This window comes from Trichosurus vulpecula, chromosome 8 (genome assembly GCF_011100635.1).
Source record: "Trichosurus vulpecula isolate mTriVul1 chromosome 8, mTriVul1.pri, whole genome shotgun sequence".
In the NCBI taxonomy this organism is placed as follows: Eukaryota; Metazoa; Chordata; class Mammalia; order Diprotodontia; family Phalangeridae; genus Trichosurus; species Trichosurus vulpecula.
The window spans coordinates 152370969-152397051 of record NC_050580.1 but is presented as its reverse complement, the minus strand read 5'-3'; the positions used below and the strand labels follow the sequence as shown (position 1 = coordinate 152397051).

Genomic DNA, 26083 nt, shown 5'->3' with positions numbered 1-26083 from the left:
ATGGAAGGATTCATGTCTTACATGTTTCTTTGCATTTCACACAGCACCCAGCAGAGTAGGTATTCCAAAATCTGCTGAATGGATGAGGTAAGAGAACTAAGGATCTGAAAATGGAAAGCCAGAAGATTCTGATGATTTCAGTGACCAACCTGACAGCAGAGATTGCTTCACTTTTTGCCTTTGTACACCCAGGGTTTAGCACAATGTGAGGCACATAGTAAGCACTTAATAAATGCTTGTAGACTGACTGATTTGCTTGACATTGAACCAAGCCCAATGTGCATTAAAAGCAATACTCAAACCTCCCTGTGCTGAAGTCATATTCTGGTGGCTCATTTGGGTGTGGAAATGATCCTGGATTCTCAAAAGGCTGAGCCAATGAAATACAAGCTTGGGCAGGTCCTCACTAAGCTGAACAGGCTTTGAACTTGACCTGGGTTGGACTGATATGTAATGGGCAGCCTGGCTAAAGTCAGAGAGGCTTATCTGCAAAGGCTGACCACCAGGTAACAAAATGTTTGGCCAGAGTAATTCAGACATCTTGCCTACTAAGCTGCCCAGAGAGGACAACATGCATTGATATGAAATCATGGGTCTCCTGAATTAGTGAATGAGCCCCTCAAGCCTAAGAAATTTAAACTAACTGGGGGTGAAATAAAACTGGTCTGTAAAATCTAGTCCCAATAAGCCTTTCCAGTCTTATTATACCTTACTCTGCTAACATGCACTCTTCGATCTAGTGACACTGGCCCCCTGGCTGTTCTACAAACAAGACCCTCCATGTTTCTCTGGCTGTTGCCCATGCTCTCCCTCCCCTGCTTCATTTACTGACCTCCCTGTCTTCATTTAAGTCCCTACCAAAATCCCACCTCCTACATGAAGCCTTCCCTAACCTCTCTTAATTCTAATGACCTCCTGTCATGTCCTATTTATCCTGTGTATAGCTTGCTTTGTATTTATTTGTTTGCATTTTGTCTCTCTCATTAGATTATAAGCTCCTTGAGGGCAGGGACTACCTTTTGCCTCTTTTTGTATTGCCAGTGCTTAGCACAGTGCCTGGCACGTAGCAGGCACAGTTTATCGATTGATTTATTGTTCTCTTCATAGAGAATGCGGTCACTCACGAGTCCATGGAGGGGTTTTCTTTAACTCCGCTTCTTCCCGTCTCCCTCCTCCCCTCAGGCCTGTAGTTTGGAAACCACTATTACTCATCCCCATCACAGAGAGCACTTGCATGATCAGAGACACCCTGAAAACGGTTTGGCAGGAGGTAGGGAGGTAGGGCTAGAGCTATACAAATGCCGAGTTTTTCTATTTCCATTTCCAAAATAAATGACTGCAAAAAGGGAAAGGTCTATACCATTCCTCCCTGCCAAGAAAAGCATCATTAGTGCTCGTAGAGTTAAAGGGAGCCTGGCCCCTCCCAATGGAGATGTGGTTATGAGTCAGCCAGCCAGCAGGCCAAGCATTTACCAAACAGGAGAGGATCAAGTTGGGGGTTGGGGGAGAAGGGGAACTTGAGGGGAAAGAAAATTACAACTTATTTCTGTGCCATATCACCCTGGCCCATCTCCCAAGAGCTCCAGGTTCTTTCCCCAGCTGGCCAGAGCACATAAGCAGCCCTCTGGACGGTATGTACCTGGAATGTAATTGCTTTGGGGTTCAATCCCTGCAGGGAAGTTTGTATTCTCTGGAATGGAATGGCTGTAGTCATCTAGTGGAGGGAACTCGGCCGGGATCTCTGTGTGTCTTGGGACCAAAACAGGAGGTAGAACTGCACGGGAAACAAAGGAGGATCAGGGAATGAAGAGGAAAGAAAAGTGGGAAGGAGAATTTAAAGCACACACACACACACACACACACACACACACACACACACACACACACACACACGGTATCTCAGAAGTAGTTTCGACATCGTATCTGCAGGAGCAGAATTCCACAGTTTCCCCCGTCCCCTGATGGTACCTGGTGTTTCTACTCTCTGGTAATGATAGGGATTCACACAGACTTCATCCTTCTTCATGTTGAAGGCAAATTCACACATCTCCATGGCCCGGAGCTCATGGTGGCTGTGAAGGTCTGGCCATCGCCAAAGGCGGCAGTAGATCACATGGGGCAGCCCTTTGCGGTGAGACACTTGCAGTCGGCCATCCAAGGATCTGTGCAGGAAAACGAAATGGCAATTAAGACAGGCTTGGCCCTTCTCAATTTGTGGAGGTTTTAATTTCTCAAAAATCAATCAATTAATAAGGACTTATTAAGCACCTACTAATCACTAGGCTATGCATAGAAGGAGGGGGGGGGAGGCCGTAAGGCAGGGAGCATCTATTTTAAGCTGGGATAAGGACAGTATGCCAGGATAATGTAGCACAGAATGCTGGATTTAGAGTCTGGGGAGCTGGTTTCAAATCCTAGCTCTTCTACTTCCTTCCCAGGTAAACTTGCAGCAAATTATTTAATCTCTCTAGGCTTTTGTTTCCTCATCTGTAAAGTGAGAGGAGTCAACTAGATGCCCTTGAAAGTCACTGGCAGGTCTAAATCTATGATTGTGTAAGTCTATATGACACAGACACAATGTGGTTGGGAACAGACACTCATTTCACACACTGACACATATTAGCAGGAGATGGCAGTTAGGGAGTACAGCAGATGGAGTGCCAAACCTGGAGTCAAGAAGACTCATCTTATTGGCTGTGAGACCATGGGCAAGTCACTTAACCCTGCTTGTCTCAATTCCCTCATCTGTAAAATGAGCTAGAAAGGGAATGGCAAACCACTCCAGTATCTTTACCAAAAAACCCCAAACAGGATCATGAAAAGTGGGACACCACTGAAAATGACTGAAAAACAGCAGAAGGTGACATCGAGAGCACACAATTCTACAACAGCAACACTGAATGAGACTTTAGAGATAATCTCACCCAAGACTTTCATTTTACAGATAAGGAGTCTGAGGCCCAGGATTTGCCCAGGGTCACATGGTGGGTGGAGAGGGCTCAAATAAACCAAAACGATAAAAATGAAAGCTAAAATAATAATCAAAAAAAAACCTTCCACATTCCAAAAAATAATAAGCTAAGTACAAATGCTGTCTTTAAGTCCCAATCGATAAACTTTTTATTCCAAGAATTTACTGTGTGTTAGAACACACACAAACATAGGGTTTGATTCTGAGATGGAGGACAGTCAGTTAAATTTTTTTAGAATTTAAAAACATTTGCAATAAAGATCAATTGAGAATGAATTTCTGTAATCCTGCAGCCCCTAGGAAAGGCTTAGGAAGCAATGGGGACATCCTAGTGTTAAGACAGAGAACAAGGAAATCCAAACAAGACTCCATTCTTTACCCTTGGTCATTTCTGTCAGGCTAAATATCCTACAGATAACCAGCCCCCTCCTTCCTCCTGTGAGTGGATATGTTTGGTAGTTTAGCCATAAAAGCTGTTCCGACCTGTGACCAAACACTTCTGGCTACCCCAGCTGTCCAAGGGTGCATGGCTACTTTGATCTCAACAAAACAGTGGTGAGTCACTGTGCCTTTAAAACAAGATGAAACAAGGCTCTACTATCATTGAGAAGTCTGTTCTAACAACATCCAAATCCCACCCTTACCAGAAGGCCCATAGCCAATGGAGGGTTGGGGGGATGGGTGTGTGTATGTGTAGAGAAATCTTATTTTTAGACTGCAGATAACTCTTTGCTTCTGTCCTTTTGTTATTTGTGGTAGATACACATTCCTCTTACCAACTCCAAGCAAGAGACAGAGCCCACCTGAGATGGAGGACGAGGGAACACACACACACACACACACACACACACACACACACACACACACACACACTTTTAACAGCTTGAAGCTTTAATAGCTTAAAACCACACTGAGACTTTGGGGATATCCTCTCTATGTTCATATTTACTAACTTCGTGTTTATGCTGTTCATATTTCTACGTGCATTTGTAGAACATCAGCTTTCTGCAAGAAGCGACTGTTTCATTCTTCACATGTGTATCCTATCATTTAGCACGGTGGCCGGCAGGTAGTAACTGCTCATTGTTTTCTTTACCTGTTGATTGAGCTATTGCAACCCCTCTAAAGGAGATCATGTGGCTGGTAATTGTCACAGCCAGAAGTTGAATGAATCTTCTAATAGCAAAAACTAGTATTCATGTACTGTCTTTACTGCATGTACTGACACTGTACTGGTGTGGATAGGGGTGAGAAGAGCAAAAAGGATTTATGCCACCCCCTGCCTTGCGGGGTTGTTACTTGTGTAGGACTTATGTGATCCCTACCAGACTTTAAGTCTTTGAAGGCAAGAACTGTTACCTATCTTTGTGTACACACACACACACACATACACACACACAAAATATATTACATACAAGAGACACAAATAATTGTTAAATTAATGAATGAATCATTAATGGCTTTTGCTCCCTAGAAACTTTACTCTGGCTGGGAAGACAACAATAAAGTATGTGGGAAAAATGTGTGTGTGTGACAGAAAACATCAAACAACATATATAATCATATATAAATACATAATTAATAATTTATGTATATGTAAATTTTTCCAATGTCTCTACTGCTGTTGTTGTTTGGTTGTTTTTCAGTTGTGTCTGACTCTTCATGACCCCATTTAGGGTTTTCTTGGCAATGATACTGGAGTGGTTTGCCATTTCCTTCTCCAGCTCATTTTACAGATGAGGAAACTGAGGCAAACAGGGTTAAGTGACTTGCCCAGGGTCACACAGCTAGTAAGTGTCTGATTTGAACTTAGGAAGACGAGTCATTCTTCTTGACTCTTGGCTCAGCATTCTATCCACTGTGCCACCTAGCTGCTCTCTATCTGTATACAGTCTCATAGACACTCAAGCAGCTAGGTAGCATGGTGGATAGAGCCCTAGACCTAGAGTCAAGATCTAAGTTCAAATCTAGCCTCAGACACTCACTAGCTTTGCCTCAGCATCCTAATCTGTAAAATGAGGAAAACGGCATGTACCTCCCAGGGCTGCTGCAAGTATAAAATGAGATAATATTGGTAAAGCACTTTGCAAATCTGCAAGCATTACATAAATATGAGTTGCTATTGTTATCTCCTTTCAATAACATTACTGGTAGATACAACCACATGCTCCCTCTGTTGGACAATGAAACCTTAGACGAAGGGAGCAGGTCTGTGAACATTTTAGGCGTGATGACAATGGACAGACTAGGAAATGTGAACAGTGAATGAATCACAGCAGTGGAGTTCTTCCAGTCATGGAGATACATAAATGGAGTGTGCAAGGAGAGAGAGGATGGAAGTATTCAGCCTGGCCCATTCTCTTTTAAAAAGCACCAGCTCAGCATGTGGATTAGGGCAATTGACCATCACATTTGCTCTTTGGACTATGATAATAGCCTGAGAAAAGGGTTGGCTGGACAGCTGCAACCTCCCTGCAGGGGGAAGACTGATTCTTCCTTGAATGCCTGCTACCTGTTTACAAAGTCTATACAGTGAAAAAAAAAAAAAGGGAGGAGGGTGGGAAGAAGCAGGTGCCAGAGAAACAACTTGGAGGCAGAAGCTAACACAACCAGCTCCCAAAGGGGGAGGAGGGTTAATGCACCCAATATTTTGTTTAAAAATATTTTTAAAGAAAATTGTGAGAAAGTGGTGGGGAAGGAAGGGGAGGGCAAATGGATCTTGCCTTTCCAAGGGGCAGAGGGCTTGTACAACAAAAAGGGAGATCAAGCAGAGCCATCAGCCCTGGGTAAATGCTTGATATCTTTCCAATAAAGGGTCCTCAGGTCTTATGAAGGGCAAATTGGGTATTTATCTGTTTTATGGGTTCCAATGAACCAAGTTGTTCCCATGTCACAAAGGCATGTTTAGACACCAATATTATTTCAATGGTTCAATATGGCGTCATATTGTAGAATGTGACCTAAAATGTATCCAAAGTATAGGTGATCCAAGGGACAATCAAAAGATGCATTACCAGTAGGTGTAGCTGAGCTTGCTACAAATGACGATATGTATGTGATAATTAGCAAAACAACCATCATTCTGGATATATATGACCAGAACAGGAGGTGGGCCAGTCATGTATCAAGAGCTAAGGATGACAAATGGGAGTGTTATGCTTGTATCCGGGAAATGAGTGAGTGAGTGATGAATGGCTGAAGAAGCATTTATTAAGCAGTTACACAGTGTGCCAAGCACTAGATCTTAAGCCCTGGGGATACAAAAGTTTTCATGCTCCCTACCCTCAGGGAACATAGATTCTAATACAGGAAGGCAGCAGATATTTGGGAGTGGTGTCCAGGAAAGGGTATTTTGGTTTGGAAAGTTACAGAAATGGTGAGTGGAGCCCTAGGTAAGTAGATTGATCCACCCTTTCCTGTAGCAATAGAAATCTTGTTTTGATTGTAGTTCCAGAACTAGAGGTGGGGGGGGTGGGGAAGGGAAGCAGAGTAAGGCTAGAGACTAAAAAGAGTTGACTGGAGAGGGGATGATGAGAGGGTACAAAGCAAGGAGCACACCTAGCTCCAGTGCCAAGAGGCACTCCCCACTCAGCAAAGCAGGTCCTCAGGGCAGGTTGAATTCTGGAGCTAAAAGGCTTAAGTCTTTCAAGAGTAAAGGATTAAGTCTCTGGTCTGCATGGACAAGCAATGAATGGGCAGACCAACAGAAAAGGATGGACAGGGACTGAAATGGGTAAGACCGAGGAGATGAGTTATGGTATATCCCAATGGAAGTTGTACCCATGTTAATGGAATCACAGGTTATCTTATGTCTCCCCAATGCAGATCAGCAACTTGTCTATAACTTCTAGTCTCTAAGAGTTTACTGAAACATTGAGAAATTAGGTTGTTTGCCCATGGTCAACCAGCTGGTAAATGTCCAAAGTAGGATCTGAACCACTCAAAAAACAACTTAGAATCCCAGAGAGGTCCCCTAGTCCATCCCAACAAGGAGTCATACAATGTCTGTTCTTGAGAACCTCCAGTGACAGAACACTTATGACCTAAGGTGGCCCATTTCACTTTGTGAGAACTTATATCCAGCCACAGTCTACCTCGACAACTCCTACCATTCTTAGTTCTACTATCTGGGACCATGCCAGAAAAATAAAATCCCACTTCCCCCTGAGAATACCTTAAATACTCGAAGACAGGCACCATCCCAGTCTCTAGGCTGAATGTGCTTAGCTCCTTAGAGTGACCCCCGCCCCCCACCATGGTTTCAAGGTTTAAAGTTGCCCCACATTCCTAGTCACCATACTCTGGGCATGAGGTTCACATCGTTGGTGTTGTTCAGTCGTGTCTGACTATGACCCCATTTGGGGTTTCCTTGGCAAAGATACTAGAGTGGTTTTCCATTTCTGTCTCCTCATTTTACAGGTGAGGAAACTAAGGCAAACAAGGTTAAATGACTTGTCCAGGGTCACACAGCTAGTAAGGATCTGAGACCGGATTTGAACTCAGGTCCTCCTGACTCCAGGCCTGGTACTCTATCCACTGTACCACACAGCTGCCCCAGATAGAGGCAGAGACAGGACAAGAACACAGGTCTCCTGATTCCCACCCTTTCGAACAGGCTATTACACTATTTCTACCTTACATCACACAGATTGGTAATCAGAATATGTGGTTGGAAAAGTAATCATGCTTTGTATTTGTAGGGCACTTTCGACTTTTTAAGAACTTAAACACAGGATGACTTATGGTCTTTACAACAACCCCATGTCATAGTAAGGCAGGCTTTAATATCCCCATTTTACAGATAGAGAAATGGAAGCTGAAACTTGTATGGGGTTCCTCTAATGAGTTAACCACAGTGGTGTGATTAGAAATTGGGTGACTGGACTTTGAAAGCTTGTCGCTTCCACTATTCTCACTCCCAGTTGCTCCTTATAGTTTCTAGCATATGGCAGAAAAGGGGAAGAGCACTATTAATCAGAATTCTGTAACTAAGATCAAAGAACACTTCCAAAAGCCAACTAGTTTATTCCCCCACATTCAGGCAGGAATGTAAGCTAAGATGACAGGGAGAAAAAGATTTCTTTTGTTCTCAGAGTTCTCCTGGGAGAAGGGTCCTCAGGCCTCCTAAGCTAGCACCCTCCTTTTTCCTTGGGTCTCATGATCCCCGGCGACAACAGTGGTCCTGGTCCTCTCTTCTCCACATCCCCCCTCACCCATGAAACACAATAAGCACTCTAAAAAACTGGAACAAAATGGGAGTTTCAGTGACTGGATTTAATTTAATTGATGCATTTTTTACACACTCCCAGAGGCTGTAGGGGAATAAGCCCATTTTAAATAAATGCCATAAATAAGGCAATACCTTACTAATGATATTATAAACATGGTCTGCCGCAGAGATGTCTGAGTTATGACCAGTCTTCACCTCCTCATCATCCTTTCTCTAGTGAACAAAGTTTCTGGGTCTTAATAGTGATATTTCCCCAATCCTTCCTTCCCACCCTCCCACCTCCACCCCTGGGAGCTGTCCAGTTAACCAGGCTTTGGGCTTCCTGCCACTTGTGAACCAAGACCTCTTCCCACACCCAGTGGCTTCCTGGCTCGATCTCTCCTTCCAGCATCCTTCTCCAGCAACTCCCTCAAGCTCCTTTAAAAGGAGGTTTTAATCCTTCAAGATATTCTCCACCAGCCGGACCATTTCCTGTGGCAGGAAATTAGGTTTCCTCCCATTGGCTCCTACTGGGACCTGTAAAGTGTCCCAAAATGGTGGTAGGACCAGCAGCCAAGGATGTGGAAACACCACACAGGCCAAAGCAGATGGTGAAGGTGGAGTCTACTGGGCCCTTCTCCAGAGGGATTGGGGGGGGGGGGCGGTGGAGAAAAAGAACAGGGATAAAAAATTGTCCTTCAAAGCTATGTTCGGTTCCATCCTAAATCCAGCTGGCCTATGCTATCAGTGATGAAATGAGGATCATTAAGTTACCCAAGGTCGTTTTAAAGATGACTCAGTGCACTTCTTGGGTTTAATATCATGGAAAGAAAAGTGAATTTGGAATCTGAGAACTGAGATTCAAATCCCACCTATGTGACCTTGGGCAAGTTTCCTCACATCTCTGGGCCTTGGTTTCCTTATCTGTGCATACTTAAGGAAGTGGACTAGATAAACTCTAAGGTCTCTTTCAGCTCTAAATCCAGAATCCTAAAATCCTTTGGTAATGGAGCCAATGGGAAAGGCTTGGAAGCAGCTTCTGGGTAGATCTATCACCCAGGAAAATCAGTGAGAACTAAATGAATTCCTATGAGGTGTGACCACATCTCATAAAAAAAAAAATTAGGGGGGCAGCTAGGTGGCACAGTGAGTAGAGCACCGGCTCTGGAGTCAGGAGGACCTGAGTTCAAATCCGGCCTCAGACACTTGACACACTTACTAGCTGTGTGACCTTGGGCGAGTCACTTAACCCCAATTGCCCTGCCTTTCCCTCCCCCCTCCAAAAAAAATACTAGAATATTCTAATGAGCTTTTTTTCTTTCAAAGAAGCCACCTTGTGGGGCAGCTAGGTGGTACAGTAAGTAGAGCACCCACCCTGGAGTCAGAAGGACCTGAGTTCAAATGTGGCCTCAGACACTTGACACACTTACTAGCTGTGTGACCTTGGGTGAGTCACTTAACCCCAATTGCCCTGCCTCCCCCCCTCAAAAAATAAAAACAATAAAGAAGCCACCTTGGGAGTGGGGGCAGGAGGGAAAGGGCTGTGGACTTATTCCCCCAAGCTACTGCTCCAAAATGTCTTAGGAATGCCTCTTTTTAGAAACATAGAACATAGACTTGGAGCTTGAAGGGGGCACTGTTGTTCACTGTTCAGTTTTTTTCAGTTGTATCCAACTCTTTGTAGCCCTGTATAGGGTTTCCTTGGCAGAGATACTGGAGTGGTGTGCCATTTCCTTCTCCAGCTCATTTTACAAATGAGGAAACTGAGGCAAGCAATGGCTTGCCCAATGGTCACACAGCTAGTGTCTGAGGCTGGATTTGAACTCAAGTCTTCCTGACTACAGGTCTAGCCCTCTACCCACAGTGCAACCTAGCTGCCCCCTTACTATACCATGCTTACTTTTTTTTTTTAATTCAGTTTTTACTTCTTGGAAGATCAATGAATTAGCAAACAGTTAGGTGGTACAGTAAATAAAGTGCAGAGCCTGAAGCCAGGAAGATCTGATTTCAAATGTGACCTTGGACATTTACTAGCTCTGTGACCTAGTGAGTCACTTAAATGCTTTCTGACTCAGTTTCCTCAACTGTAAAATGGAATAATAATAGCACCTGCCTCCCACATATTAAATAAATGCTAGCGATTCTTTTTGGAAAGTACAGCAGACAGGGAGAATATGGTGATAATCTTCAGTTTTGTAATGTTGATGGAAACCCTTAACTATTAAGGTTTTCAGTCTTCCAGTTCATCCTGCCCTCAAAGCCTGCATATCATTCATTTGTGCATTCTTAATGTTGGGAAGTCTTCATACTTTCTGGTAGATAATGATGTTTGGCAAGAGTCAAAAGTCATTTGGACAGAGCCAATCTGGTGATCAGACTACAGAGTTCTGCCTTTGGTCCAAAAACATAAAAGACAAGAAGACTATATTTCTTATGCAACTTATAAACTCAGGTCAACAAACAAATATGAAGCACCAGCTGTATGCAAGGCACTGTTTTAAGTGATGGGAACAAAACCAAAGGCCACTCCTCCCAGGGAGATCATGTTATCCAAAACCATCCCCAGATCAGTTTAACACAAGGCAGAGTGTGATGGCAGCAAAAAGGGCTCCAGACAAAGCGATCTGGTGAGATTTAAAGTGGGAGAGAAAAGGAGACCTTTGAGGTCATCTAACTTTGCTCCCCTCCATTTTACAAATGAGGAAACCGAAGCTCCGCAAGGCTAACTTGCCTCAAGTTAAATGGTCAACAAGACCCTTGACCCCTACTGCAGGGCTTGTCCTTCCTTACTCTCCAATATGCCTCTGAACCAAGTTCAAGGGAACTGTTCTATCAAGTATACTTCCTTCACATATATTCAAGATATCCATGCTTTCATGATTGGGAGCAGCCTTTTCACCCACATGGACTACAAGTCCCCCATAACTTTATAGAATAGTTTTGATGGGCAGAAAAACTCCTCACTAGGAATGAGTGAGGAATCTCACTAAAGAGGTGCCCAACCTTCTAATGATAAGCCTCTCCACACTTAGCTAGGCCAGTTCTTTGCTGGCCATCAAGAGGCCATTTTAAGGCTCAAACTCAAAGCCTTTCTTGCTCAGCACATCCTGCCAAAACATGGGCCCCAATGGTTTAGACTTTGAGAGTCCAAGGCCACTTCCATGCCACAATGAACTATCAGATTGAGATTTTAGTCAAGGCTTCTTAATCTATAAATTTCTTGTATTATTTTTATGTTTTGATAACTGTATTTTATATAATTGGTTTCCTTTGTAATTCTGTGTATTTTACTTTATGCATGGAAGAACATCATTAAGAGAAGAGGCCCATAGACTTCACCAGACTGACAAGGACCATATGACAAAATAAAGCTTAAGAAACCCTTCAGTGTAAGGCCAACAAATAAACTTCATTTTAAAAGGGGAAAAAAGATCTGAAATACTTTCAGGAGATGACTTTCTTCAAGGAGCAAAAATATCTGGCTGTGGCTTTAAGAAATATGAATCGATACTTGTGCACTGATCCATACAGAGGCTGTGCCAATTCACAGGGCACAGAGAAAGCCATCTGTTCCAAAGGCAGGTGTGGCACGATAGCCCCTTCTATTCCCTCTTCTTTTCACTTAACACTTCTGGCATCTTAACAAGGCTAGCTTCTTTCTATAAAAGCTGGGATTCTGGAGTTTATAAAATCCCTTTTCATAGTTTGCTGACAATGGCTCATATAAGAATATTCCTGATTCTTTTCTATCCTTCTGTAAACCAAGTCTCTATTATTATTTTTAAAAGATGTATTCCCCCCCCCCCACCTCCACCTCATTCCCTGCAGAAAGGATATTCACATCATGACAGAATTTGAAAACTGGAATAGGAACTCTAGAGTTCCTCACATCCGAGTGCCTCCTGTTACAGAGGAGGAAAGAAAAACCCAGGGAGGTAGAGGCATTTGCCCAAAGATAGAGAAACTCAGATCCCCTCCTTCTGAGGACCAAAGCTCTTTCCACCATGCTTTGCTCATGTATCTTTTACCCAAGTAAAATGAACTAGCCACTCATCCATTATGAGTAATGCTAAGCTATGCGGCCCACATGCCCCTCTGGCAACCAAAGCTCAATTCTCCCTGGGAGAAAACACGTCTGTCTTTGTGACTCAGGCCTTCTAAGATGCTCTTAACTCTTTCAGACTAGTAGGGGCCCATTCAATCAACAAATATTATCACAGGGGCATAACATCATAGGTTTAGAGCTAAATAGGACCTCGGAGACCATCTCTATCAAAGGACCTAACTTTACAGATAAGGAAGAAAACTGGGTCTAAGGGAGGGGAGGTCAGTCAGTCAATTAACATTTTTTAAGCATTTCCAAGACAATTCCAAAGGGCTCATGATGAAAAATGTTCTTCCACCTCCAGAGAGAGAACTGATGAACTCAGAATGCATAATGAAACATATTTTTTCACTTATTTTTCTTGCTTTTTTTGCAACATGGGCAATAAGGAAATGTTTTGCATGACTTCATATGTATAATGGGTATTAAGTTGCTAGCCTTCTCAATGCGCAGGGGAAGAGGGGGAGGGAGAGAACTTGGAACTCAAAACCATACACACAAACACATATAACACCTTCTGTGTGCCAGGCACTGTGCTAGGCACTTTACAAATATTATCTCATTTGATCCTTACAACCCTGGGAGGTAAGTGCTATTATTATCCCCCTTTTACAGGTAGGGAAACTGAGCTAGGAGCAGTTATGTGACTTACTCAGGATCACACAGTTTATAAGTGTCTTAAGGCTGGATTTGAACTCAGCTTTCCTGACTCCAGGCCCAGAGCCCTGTAAATTGTACCACCCAGCTGCCTCTAATTGGGAAAGATGCCCTGTGAGGCTCCTTCAAGCCCCAGACCTATGATTGCTTCTGATGCTGTGTCTGGGTTGCTTTAACTGTGCACTCCCTCTCCATTATGTACAAGGTACATTGTGACCAGGGTCCTGTAGCATAATGTACTTGGTTATATGCAGTAGACTTCTCTAAATGCCCTATTTACTACTGGTAAAGATACAAAAGAGACTGAAGATACAAAAATTAAGTCCATTTCTATCCAACACAAATTTCAGTAAAAGGAGGTATTAGGAAATGTTCAACAACAGGCTTGCAAGATGGGGGATGGACATGTACTCAGACACATACTTGTGACACCTTTTTAGGTTGAATCTATATTATTAACCTTTTCTCCATCACTTTCTAAATAATCTTAAATAATCAATTAAACAATAAATCAAGCTATGATTTGTAGCATTTGCCTAGTTCTGAGGTGCTCGCACTGGAAATTTAACAATTGGATCTCAAAAGCTGGGTATGAGCAGGTTCTAGAACATCACACAACATCGCATCTAGACCATCATCAACAACATACTCAACACCAAGGCCCCTCTTACCTTAAAGAGAGCTAGTCTTTTTTTGGTTGTGCCCTCCAAGCAGTTTATGGAACACACAGTCCTTGGTTGACACCGAGCCTGATGCCATCAAGAAAGTAACTGCTGACCCTTGTTGAGCGCCCTGGCTTTTGTTTTTATCGAGCGAAAACATCTCCAGGCCTTTGGACACAATTTGGATAAAGCATGTACTTTCCCAGAATCCATGCGAGAGCTGGGTAAAAAAATGACCCTCGCACAGCATAAACTCCAAACTCAAAAGCTGAGTGTTCCATCCTTCCCCCTCTGCAGCCCCATGTGAGCTCAGCATCTTTACCTTTTCCAACCCCTTGGACACTTAAGTTCAGTTGCTCAAAGCACAGAAATAAAACTCCAGTGAAGGCATGTACACATATACCCACACACGAACTCCACAGAACACAGGCTGTTAATGATTCCTCAGTCCATACCTAGTACTGAAGCCAACATTTTGCCTTGCCCTCATTAATTATGCACTACTTTTTTTTCAGTTTTGCTTTAGAGACAAAAGAGAAATATAGATCCCCGGTTTTCCCAGAATTCCCCCACTTGCAAGACACTTGGTTTACTCTCTGTAATTTGTTACTCCTAAACTTGGTTGTCGGCCTCTTTGTTTTTTCTGGCCAAGTCCAAAGCAATGCTCAAGCAATTTCGATTTAGGGTTAAGGAATCATTTCTCACTTAGCAGACTTCCAGGAGGGCTGAACCATTCCAAAGGTACTTAAGGGGTGCTCTCCCCCTTTCACACGTGGGCCCTATGCATAGCCAGTCACTTTGGAATCTATTTTTCAACTACTATTTCTTTCTTTCATGCTACAGGGAGACAGAGGATGATTGAGGTAGGGCCTCTACATCTTTCATAGAAATGTCAACTGCCTCACTTCCATGCTTGGTGAGAAAATGCTGTCTAGGTACATAAATCCTTAATTAACCTAATGCTCAGAACAGTTCTCTAGTTAACTGAGTAGGATATAGACTTAAAGCTGGAAGATACTAGAGATCATTTTGTCCAATCTTAGTATTTTACAGATAAAACAACTAATTCAAAGTCATTACCTTGCCCTTACACACACACACACACACACACACACACACCACTACCACCACCATCACCACCACTTCAAAGCTCTAAAATGTAATTCTATGCCTGCTCCCCACCCCGCTTTAGTAAGTGAAATAATTTGAACACCACTTAGCATTCATTCTTTTGATGTCATCTGCATGACTGAAGATCACCTAAACACTGAACTAAGATTCTGAAGAGCTGGATTCTAGTTCTAATGCCACAAATTATTGTGTGACCTTGGACAAATGACTTAAATGTCTCTGAGCCTGAGTTTTTTGACTTTTTCAAGCCTAGCTGACCTAAGTTGGTCACCAGCCCAATTTGAACTATATCCTTGAGGACTGAAAGAACTACAAGAACTCAGCCACTGTTTGAAGATTTGAAAGATCACAGAGGGATAGCAAGAGCTGGTCATGCCAGATTAATTTTATTTGCTTTTGACAAGTTTATTAAACTGGTGGATCATGGGAAAGCTATGGATATCATTTCTGTAGATTTTTAGCAAAGCACTTTATATTGTATCTCATGCCATTCCTATAGAAAAAGATAAGATGCGGGCTAGACCGTAGTGGGATTTGAAACTGGTTGGATGCCTGGGAATTAATGTCACCTTAGAAGCAGGTCTCCAGTGCAGGGCTTCAGGCACCTGCTGGCCATGTGTTATTTTAACATTTTTTTATCAGTGACTTAGATAAAAGTGTAGATGACAAGATCATCAAATTTGTGTAAGACACAAAACTGAGGAACAGTTAACACAATGAATGACCGACTTAAGATCCAAAAAAAGACCTTGAGAGGCTAGAACATTGGGTTGAATCTAATAATATGATATTTAATAGGGAGCAGTATAAAGTAATACAGTTGGACCAAAAAATTGACAAATGGGGAAGGCAGAGTCAGAGGGAAGGATTTTAGAGGAATGCAAACCCTGACGGGGCAGCTCGGTGGCACAGTGGATAGAGCTCTGGGCCTGGAATCAGGATGTCAAGAAGAACTAGGTTCAAATGTGACCACAGACACTTACTAGCTGTGTGACCCTAGGCAAGTCACTTAACCCCTTTTGCCCCAGTTTCCTCATCTGTAAAATGAGCTGGGGAAGGAAATGGCAAACAGCTCTAGTGTCTTTGCCAGGAAAACCCCAAATAGGGTCATGAAGAGTTGGACACAACTGAGGAACAACAAACTCAGCAGGTTATCAGTGTGATATACTAGCCAGCCAATCAATCAGTCAGTCAGTCAAAAAAAAAGCTAATATAGTCTTGGACTGCATAAAGAGAGACATAGCTTCCAAAAATAAGATGATAATTCTGTTGTAGGAAGATGAATGGATGGGTGGATGGATAGCTAGATGGATGGACAGACAGATGACAAATGGGTGGATAGACAGACAGAAAAGACAGACAGATCTGGAGTGAGCATTTATTAAGCATATACCATATGTCAGTTACTATGTTAAGCAACGGAGACACAGGAACAAGAAAACAAGACTGTCCCTACTCTTAAAGAGCTTATGGGAAAACAAAACATAGAGGGAAGTTGGAATGGGAGAAATGGGGGAGAGAAGAAGGATACATAAGCAGGGACCAGGCAGCCAGTTAGGAAGCAGAGCAGCCCAGGGTGGTACTGGGGCAGCATGCCAGAGGACTGTTCTGTCTTGTTGGACTATATCTGGAGTGCTAACCAGTTTAGGAGGGACATTGATGAGTTGGAAGACATCCAGAGTGGAGCAGCCAGAGTGGTGAATCCTCTGCTTTTAATTCATGTCATAAACGGATTTGTTAAAGAAATTGCAGGTGTTTAGCCTGAACAACAAAAGATTTGGGAAGGTGGGAAGGGAGAGAAGAACTCAAGAATCTGCCTGAAAGGCTGTTATATGGAAGAGGGATCAGACTTGTTCTTTCTGGCCCCAAAAGGCCTAATGAGGAAGAATGAGGGGAAGTTGCAAAGAAGAAAATGTAGCTTTGATATCAAGAAAAACATCCTAATAATCAGAATTATGCAAAAGCAGAATGGAATGCCACAGGAGGTAACGGATTCTCCCTCACTGGAGGACTCAATGACTACTCATTTATCTTGTAATAGGGATGCTGGGGGAGGAGGAGTGGATTGGACTAGATGGATGCTGAGCTTCCACCGAATGCTAAGATTCTGTGATGTCCCATGTGAAACATGAAGGTAATTCCACCTTCCCTAGTCAACAAGCAAGTTTTTTGAGAGGACCAAGTGAGCCGTAACATCAAAGTGCTTTCAGAAACATAAGAGGCAAGAGCAATATAACACTGTTGTCCAAGATGGTCAACATAAAGCAGAGAAGGTGCTGATGTTAGCAGCATCCACATCTTCTATGTTGATCTAGGGGCTATTGACATGAAGAAGTCTAAAAACAGTTTTGGGAAATAGCACCTTGAGGTCAGCTGCCAATAACTGAACCTGGGACCTCTGCTGTCTCAAAGGCTGCATGTTTTACTTGATTTTCACTAGATTCCTGATTTTCATGATTTTCTTCTCCTAAAGATCAAGCAGTGGTAGAGGGGTGGGTGGGAAGGAAATCTTGTTAAAGTTTCTAGTTCAGCATGTTTTAGTTCATTGAGGTTTTATTAATATATATTTATTATATATATTTATATTATATTATATATAAATATATATTTATAATATATTAATATAATATATTTATTAATATATTTCACTGATCTAAAGCAGCAGCACATGCAAGAATGAAGCCACCAGAAATGGTGGCCATCCTATGGGATAATATGACTTAGAGGTCATCTAGTCTATGGCTTTTTTTTTTATCCATGAAGAAACTGAGGCCTCAGAAGATGAACTGATATGCTCAAAGTCTTTCATAGGATCATCAATCTAGATCTCAAAGGAATCTTTGGAGGATATCTCATTCATCTTAAAGATAAGGAAATAAAGACTTTTGTTGTTCAGTCATTTTCAGTCATTTCCAACTCTTCATGACCTCATTTAGGATCTTCTTGGCAAAGACACTGGAGTGGTTTGCCATTTCCTTCTCCAGCTCATTTTACAGATGAGGAAACTGAGGCAAACAGGGTTAAGTAACTTGTCTACGGTTACACAGCTAGTAAATGTCTGAATTAGATTTGAACTCAGGAAGACAAGTCTTCCTGACTCCTGGTATTCTAGTGGCCAGGGGTAGGGAACCTGTGGCCTGGAGGCCACATGGGGCCTTCTAGGTCCTCCAGTGCAGCCTTTTGACTGAATCTAAGTTTTACAGAACAAATCCTTTTATTAAGGGGATTTGTTCTGTGAAGTTTGGATTCAGTCAAAGGGCCACACTTGAGCACCTATAGGGCCACATGCGGCCTTGAGGCCGCAGATTCCTCACGCCTGCAAGCCAATAAAAACCTAAGGAAGTTAAAATTACTTCCTCAAGGTCACATAGATAGCAAACATCAGATATGGTATTCAATCCCAGGTTCTCCAACTCTAGAGTCAATGGCCTTATCAGCACATTACTTCAATGGTATAGGGGAAAGGCTTGATTTCAAATCTAATTACTGCTACTTCTTACTTGTGTAACCTTTGGTGGGTACTCATCTGTAAAATGAAGGGGTTTGACTAGAGGATCATGCAGGCCCCTTCCAGCTCAAAATCTTATGACCCTAAGTCACAGATCCAGGATTTAAACCTAGGTCTATGAGTATTAAAAGCCTACAGAACATTATTTTGGCTAATTTGGCCCTTGAGAACTGTGTTCTAAACAGGTTTCTAAGTGTTTTAAGCAATTTCTCCAATGCTATAGTTTTGCTTAGTCCATGAGAAGCTGAAAATGTGATTTTGTAGAAGTTTAATACTGATACTTTAATAGCTTCTATGGAAACAGCTCAACTTTCATCATGGTCTCCCACTAACCTACAAAAGCACAAAAACATAACAATCTAAGCCAGAGTTCTGTCAAACTGAAAGTAAAATATACAGAAAATTGCAAAAAAAAATTAAAGAGAATAGGTTTGAGGTCACAACTATAGCCCAGAAAGCTATTACTATCTCTGTGCCTGATAGTCTGACCTCTTCTCCAGTGCCGAGACCTGGGGTCTAGCTCCTCCTACCAACTGCTCATGTTCCTGGCTAGCGGGCTTGCCCAAGTCCATGTGAATTGTACCCAGGTGACTGCTAGGAGGGAGAAAGGGGACAGGCAGCTGCCACCAGAGGCTGTCTCAGCATGTACAACAGACCCATATGCCTTTTAGGCAGGTTCTTTGTGGAGCCTGCCAAAGTACATCATGCCTCCTCCCCCTCTAGCAGGGTCTAGCCCTGGTCTCACAACATTCTTATTGTAGCTGAACACAGGGTCTTCTCCTCTTCCAAGGGGATGGTGGGTAAGCAGGCAACCTCATGCCTTCAAAAGAGTCAAGTGAAAAGAAAGATTCCAACTTATCTGAAATCATCTTGAAACACACACATGACACTCAAGGGGTTTTCTAACATAAAGGCTATGAGCGACACTGGGGAACTGAAGTCAGGATATTCAAAAGAATGGAGTTCAAATCTGGCCTCGCACACTTCATAGCTATGTGACCCTGGGCAAGTCACTTAACCTTTGTTTGCCTTAATCCACTGGAGGAGATGGCAAACCATTTCAGTATCTTTGCCAAGAAAATCCCATGGACAATACAGTCCATGGGGTCATAAAGAGTCAGACACATCTGAACAACTAAAGAATGGTGAAAATGAGCAACAGCGAATCGGAGATCACAGGGGTATCTTACAGGTGAGAAAACTCAAGGCCTGGTGGGGGGAAGTAATTTTGTCCAAGGTCACAGAGGTGGTTTGTTGCTGATGCAGGAGCAGCAGCAGCAGCAGCAGTAACAGTAGTAGTAGTAGTGGTGGTGGTGGTGGTGGTGGTGGTGGTAGTAGTGGTGGTGGTGGTGGTGGTGGTAGTAGTAGTGGTGGTGGTGGTGGTGGTAGTAGTAGTAGTAGTGGTGGTGGTGGTGGTGGTGGTGGTGGTGGTGGTAGTGGTGGTGGTGGTGGTGGTGGTGGTGGTGGTGGTGGTAGTAGTAGTAGTAGTAGTAGTAGAAGTACCAGCAGTAGCAGCAGTAGTAGTGATGATGATGATGGTGATGAATCACACTTCTCTATCACTTACAGGTTAGAAAACACCTTCCTCATGATTTAAGGCATATAGTACAACTATTCCTATCATTTTACAGGTGAGGGAAATGACCGTCACTTTCCTCAAGCCCTTTCACAAAAGGAGTTAAAACTAGGTCTAGTGACACCAAGTCCAGTATTCTTCCTACTACACTGTAGAGTTGTACTGTATTTGGAATCGGAAAGACCTGAGTTCAAATTCAGCCTCAAGCATTTACTAACGTGGGACCCTGGGCAAGTCTCAATTTCTCTGTGCCTCTGTTTCCTCATTTGCAAAATGAGGAGTTTGGACTTAATGGCCTTCAAGGTCTCTTCTACCTTTAAGTCTATGCTCCTATGATCCTGGGACCTGAGGGACCCTGTTTCAAATCTCAGCTCAGCTTCCTACCTTCCTGGTATGATCCTAGATAAGCTGCTCGCCCTTTCCTCATTTGTAACAGAAGCTGGACTGCACAGATGTGGTATGGTGGAAAGAGAACTGTATTTGGAGTCACCGGACTTTGGGTTGAATCCCCAACCTGCCAGGTGTCTGAGCCACCCCATGTTGCCCCTATGGAAAATGCTACTTTCTTTCCTGGGTGAAAAAAAAAAACCAACCACAAAGAGAAACAAAGAAGGGAAGCAGGTCCCTGGGGCTGGAGTACAAAGCTCTGAATAGCCTTCTCAGGCTCCAAGGTTCTACTTTCCCTGTTAGAGGATGCCCCTCCCCTTTTCCCCCTTCTTATTCCTAATCCCATTGCACCCTCCCCCGCCAAAAAATAATTGGTCAAAATTTCTGGTAATTAGTGGGAGGGGGAGTCATACTTTTATTGTGCCCACGCCCAAATCAATGCCTTTTATGCACTTAAAAATGTTTTTTTTTATAATGCCAAAGAGTCAGGGGATGAAGTGAATCAATGTGTAGTAACTACTTTTGGGTCTCGAAGGGAAGGTACCACATCCAACTAGGGTCTGGTTCCACATTCGTGGAAGAAGTGAATACACTGCCTGGCCTCTTGGAACGTCTGATGTCGGCTCATCGGCATTCTGCTCAGTGGATCTGACCCTCTCCTCCAAAGCCACCTCTTTCGGATCCACACCCTAGGCTCAGTCCTGCGGCCTACGAGGATGTCCCCATCAGTTCGGGGCAAATGCTCTTGGCTCGGACTTTCATTGCATGGTCTAAAAGGGTTCCCTTCCTCTGTCACAGGTAGTCTGAAAAGCAGTAATTAAGCTCAGCTGGAACAGAAACCTGTCCAGCCCGAAGGCCATGAAACATTGCTGACACTTTACGGGGTTCTGTTGTTGTTTAGAATGAGCTTTGAGGGAATGATTAGTTGCTCTGCAGCATTGCACAAGGGCAGAGAAAGTTCTTTCTTTCTAGGTCAATATCCTAGCCTAGGGGAAGGAATACAATTGTAACTTCAGGCATGAAGTTCTCCCTGACCCTCAAAAGTTTGAATAGGAACGTTTTCACTTTGAGGGGTAAAAAAAAAAGAGGCCAGCAGAAAGGAAAAGCATCTCATAGATTTATAGAACTGGAAAAGTGAATATATATATATATATATATATATATATATATATATATATATATATATATATATATATATATATATATATCTCAATACCTTTTTCTCATTTACAGTTAAGCCTGTTTACATTACATTTACACTTAAAGCCTGGAGAAATCATGTGACTTGCCTATAGGCAACAAAACTAGTTGGTGGGAGAACCTCAGTTCCAATACAGGTTTCGTGATGAACAACAGGCCAATGTTCTTGATGCTTTTTTTTTAAAGCCCAGATGAGTCAGCAGACATGTATTAAGTACCTACTATATGCCTGGGCTGTGCTAAGCACTGAGTACTGTATACAGAGAAAGTAAATCAGCAAACAACAACCCCAGCTCTCAGGGAGCTTACAGTTTAATAGGCTAGACATGAAAATACCCATTTACAATCAAGCTATATACAGGATAGATGGAGGGAAAGTGCTAGCATTAAGGAGAATGGAGAAAGGCTTCTTGTAGGAGGCAGGGTTTTAGCTGAGACGTGAAGGAAGCTAAAGATGCTGGGAGGTCGAGAGGAGGGCGGAGGGGATTCCGAGAATGAAGGACAGCCAGTGGAAATGCCCAGGTCCAGAGGTGGAGTGTCTAGTTTGAAGACAAGGAGGCCAGTGTCTCTGGATCATACAGTACATGGTGGGGTGGGGAGGAGGGGTGTTGTTTGTAAAGCATAAGAAGACTGACAAGGTTGGAAGAGGTCATGTTATAAAGGGTTTTGAACATCAAATAGAGGGTTTTATATTTAATCCTGGAGGGAATTAGAGAGGCACTGGAACTTACTGAATAGAAGATGACATGGTCAGACCTGGGTTTTAGGAAGACCAATTTAGACAGCTGAATGGTGGATGAACTGCGGTGGGGAAAGACTTAAGGCAGGGAGATCAAGCAGAGGATCCTTGATTTTATCCATATGGGAAATTCCCAAGGTGGAAATTCCTTTCACTTTTGCAGCTCAGCCATCATCTATCACTTATGAGTTGGGGGAGAAGAGAAAGCGAGGTAATGAGAGATTAAACGATACCATCCCCACCTCCAAACTCCAAATTTCTATTAGTCACCTAAAAAGAAATCCAGCAGAACCTGAGAAATCATCTCCCTCACAGCTATGATTTCACATGGCTTATCTGGTGAAGAACTTCAATATTTGTTCACTTCCCAATGCAAACACGTCTTCTTACAAGGCTCTTAGTCATTCTGGTTTTTTGCTTTCTTCCACAAAGCTGAAATGATCATTCTGGCACTGAGCTGTCCCACTTACTCGCCCTTCTTTTCCCAGGGCATGTTCCCAGCCTCTTGCCTCCCTGACCCTAATCAGGTTTTAATGAATTGGTAAAGGGTGAATCACTTCCTGTGGACAGACTTCACGTTTGGGGAGTAGGTTTCTTTCTTCTTTTCTTTCTTCATACACAAGATTCTCACAGTGTTTCTGGGTTAGATAAATGGAACAGGGCAATGATGAGAAAGAGTTACCTCTTTCTATCAAAACAAACCTTGAAGTTTCCACAAAGAGTTAATAGAAAGTACAAGCAGGATATTCCTGTGGAGGAGTCGGGGTAGGCGGGGAAAAGGAGACAGAGAGAAGAGGAAAAAAAAAGAGGTGAAAAGGGCAGATGAGGAGGCTGTGCACTAATTGTACTGCTTCAACTTTCTTATTTATGAGTCACTTGCTGCAGCAGAGAAACAATTTCAGAAATATTATAAACAGAAAAGCAAACTGTGTACCTCAGTGACCGGAGAGCTGAGACATCAAACTTGAGGATAAGAATTCACTAAAGTTAATACTTTACAGCCACAGGAGCTAAGAAATCCTAGCAAAAAGGAGCATTTGGAGTTAAGACACCATGAGAGGAAGTAAACATCTAATGCTTATTGTTTGACCCTTCCCCATCATAGAGTGTTCCTGAAACCTTCTGAGTTCAAGAACAATTTAAGTTTGAATATAGTCAATGCCCAGATCCCTTGGATTGACATAGTATGGTGAAGAGGGTGCTGGGATTGGGCTTGGGCAGAACTGGGTCAAAAATCCCAGCTGCGACACTCACCCAGTGGGGGGTGGGATCGGGGCAAACTATGTCACATCTCAGAGACTCAGTTTCTTTACGTATAAAGTGGGGATAATATTATTGACAGGACCTATTTCACTAGCTTGGTGTCACATTATTTGTATTAAATATTATTATTCCAGAAGAATGTAAATTCATTGGGGGATGGGACAGCTTTTTGATCTTGTCTTTGTCTACAGTGCCTGGTATATACATAGTACCTATTTGAAAAACATATATTGAATTGAATGCTCATGTCCCTGTGAGTGGGTTACTCTGTTTTTGTGTATGGTGGGACGAGGACCCCAGGACCATAGGGTTAGAGTTGGAAAGCTTCTTAAGCTAAGGCCAATAGCTTTATTGTACAGGTGAAGAAACTTAGGCCCAGAAAAGACAAATGACTTGGCAAGGGTCACACGGGCAGCCACATGAGTGGAATTCGAATACAGGTTCCTGACTTTCCACCGTACCCCACTCTTTAAGACCAGTGTGGTTTTGCTGCTATAAAAAGTGATAACATCAAATGAACTTCTCTTTACATCCAGAGACCAAACCCAATAAAAATGCAACAGTTGGACCTAACCAGATGCCAACAGACACCGCTCAGTGAAATTCTGGTTCAAACAGTCCAGGATCACCAAGAGCAAATACACCTTCCAGTTTCTGACAAACTTTACATGTTTACCTAAGTCACTTTTCCATATAAGATAAAAACTGAAGCAAAAATATACTATATATTCAAATCCGCCTCTGGCATTATTATTCTGAGGACAGTTAAACAATGAATAAGGATGTTTTCTTTGTTAGTGGTACAGACTTCCTATTGTACTTGAGCACAGGCTACTGGTTCACTTAAGCGAATTCATTTTATTAACATCAAGAAAAGGCTCTTTGTAGGTAGAATGGAATCCTAGATACTGGCAAGGGGAATCAGGGAAGGAGGATAACCTGACAAGCACAAATAATTTTATTAAAGATAGGGAAGCATTTTATAATGTTTTAAGCAAGGATATTTGTGTCATTTAACCTTTCTAGGCTTCACTTCCCATAGTGAATCTTTGAATACCTCAATGTCCATCCATTGGTATATAACTCAAACAAAACTGGGAACTGCATGATGACTCAGAAAACCACAAATTAACATTTTCTATGTTGTATTATATTTTAAAATTTATTTTGTTAAACATCCTCAATGACATTATAATCTGATTCCAAAAGCACTCAGGAGTTTTGCTGGTTACTGGAGGCAAGTGTGATACCTCCTTGTCTATATCACTTATCTAGGACCTGGATTGTTGAATAACTTCTCAGCTCAATTAGATTTTAATCTGGGGAAAGTAAGGATGCTTTTTTTCCTACTTCTCTAACCTCCCTCACAAGACCCAGGACAGTACTTTGCAGAGATTGGGTATTCAGTAATTATTTGTTCACTAGTTGGCTTAAATAGCCTTCTGGAAGGGGCCTTAGTGGTAGAATATTAAGAAAGATAAAAAAAACATTTACATAGTGCTTTACAATTCACAAAGGACTTTCACACACATTGTCTGATAGTGGAAACAGCCTAGACTAGAAAATTAAGGCACCAGACTGCCAAGGCAACTGCTGGCCTCAGAGTCCCAGAAGATCTTGGTTCAAGTCACACCTTTGACATATATTAATGTGCTGAAGGGCAGAACCAGAGTCCAAAACTGTCTCAGTAGTCTAGAATAATGGGCAAAGTATTTTAATTCTTCAATTATTTGAAGGATTCGGTTTATTCTGTTTAACCCAAGAGGGCAAAAAGTTGCAATAGGAGGGGTTATAGAGAAACAGATTTTATTTTGATACTAGGAAAATTTTTTAACAATGAAAATTGCCCTGAGTTGAATGGAATGTCTTGAGAAGTAGTGAGTTTAATAAAAAGAATTAGCGTTTATATGGTACTTTTCAGGTTTGAAATAGTATCCCATTTGATCCTCACAACATCCCCATGAGATACTCCATCACTAGAAAGTGATGGTCTTCAAACAGAGGTGAAAAATGATCACTTGTCAGGGAGGCTGGAAAGAGAATAATTATTCAAGATAACCTCTAAAGTCTTTTCCAAACTCTGGGGTTAAGCATAAATCATGAGCTGGAAGAGGTCTCAGAGGCCTTCAAGTCCAATTCCCTCATTTTACAGATAAGGAAACTGAGGCCAGAGGTCAGATGATTTGCCTGGGGTCATCCAGCTCTTAAGTATCTAAGGTAGGATTTGAATCCCTGTCTTCTTGATGCCAAGTCCAGTGTCCTATCCACTCAACCAAACAGCCTCACAGACTTAGGATAACTTGTTTCACAGAATCAGCCCTAGTCAGTAGCATTTTATGGCAACAAGGGTGCTAGCCGCGCCCCAGCCCCTCCCAATACCCGCTCAGCAGATGGCAGAGCCGTGGTGTACGACAGAAGCCACAAAGTGTTTCCAGGACCTAGAGATTCCCACCATGCCACCATTGTGAGGTATGCCCTTCCTTCCCACCCCAGGAATGCCCTTGGCCTTCTGCTTCCCTCCAGATGATCCTCTGACCAACAATGCAAAAGCCACATGCTGACTGCTCTCCAGACGGTGATGCCCCCATTGGGTGTTGCAATGGCACAGTGCTGGATTTGGAGTTAGAGACCTCGTTCAGATGCCAGCTCTGCCCTCTCTCAACCTGTGGGACCTT

The 26083-nt window shown here is 42.7% G+C and overlaps 1 protein-coding gene across 1 annotated transcript in view; it reads right to left on the bottom strand.

Annotated features, from left to right (window-relative positions):
* SMAD3 (SMAD family member 3) overlaps nucleotides 1-26083 on the bottom strand; it is a 162801-nt gene that overhangs the window by 30841 nt on the left and 105877 nt on the right. The window contains exons 2-3 of the mRNA XM_036736986.1: nucleotides 1969-2162; nucleotides 1640-1774 (exon numbers count right to left, since the gene is read on the bottom strand). Of these exons, the coding sequence (XP_036592881.1) occupies nucleotides 1640-1774; nucleotides 1969-2162 (329 nt within the window). The remainder of the gene's footprint in view (nucleotides 1-1639; nucleotides 1775-1968; nucleotides 2163-26083) is intronic.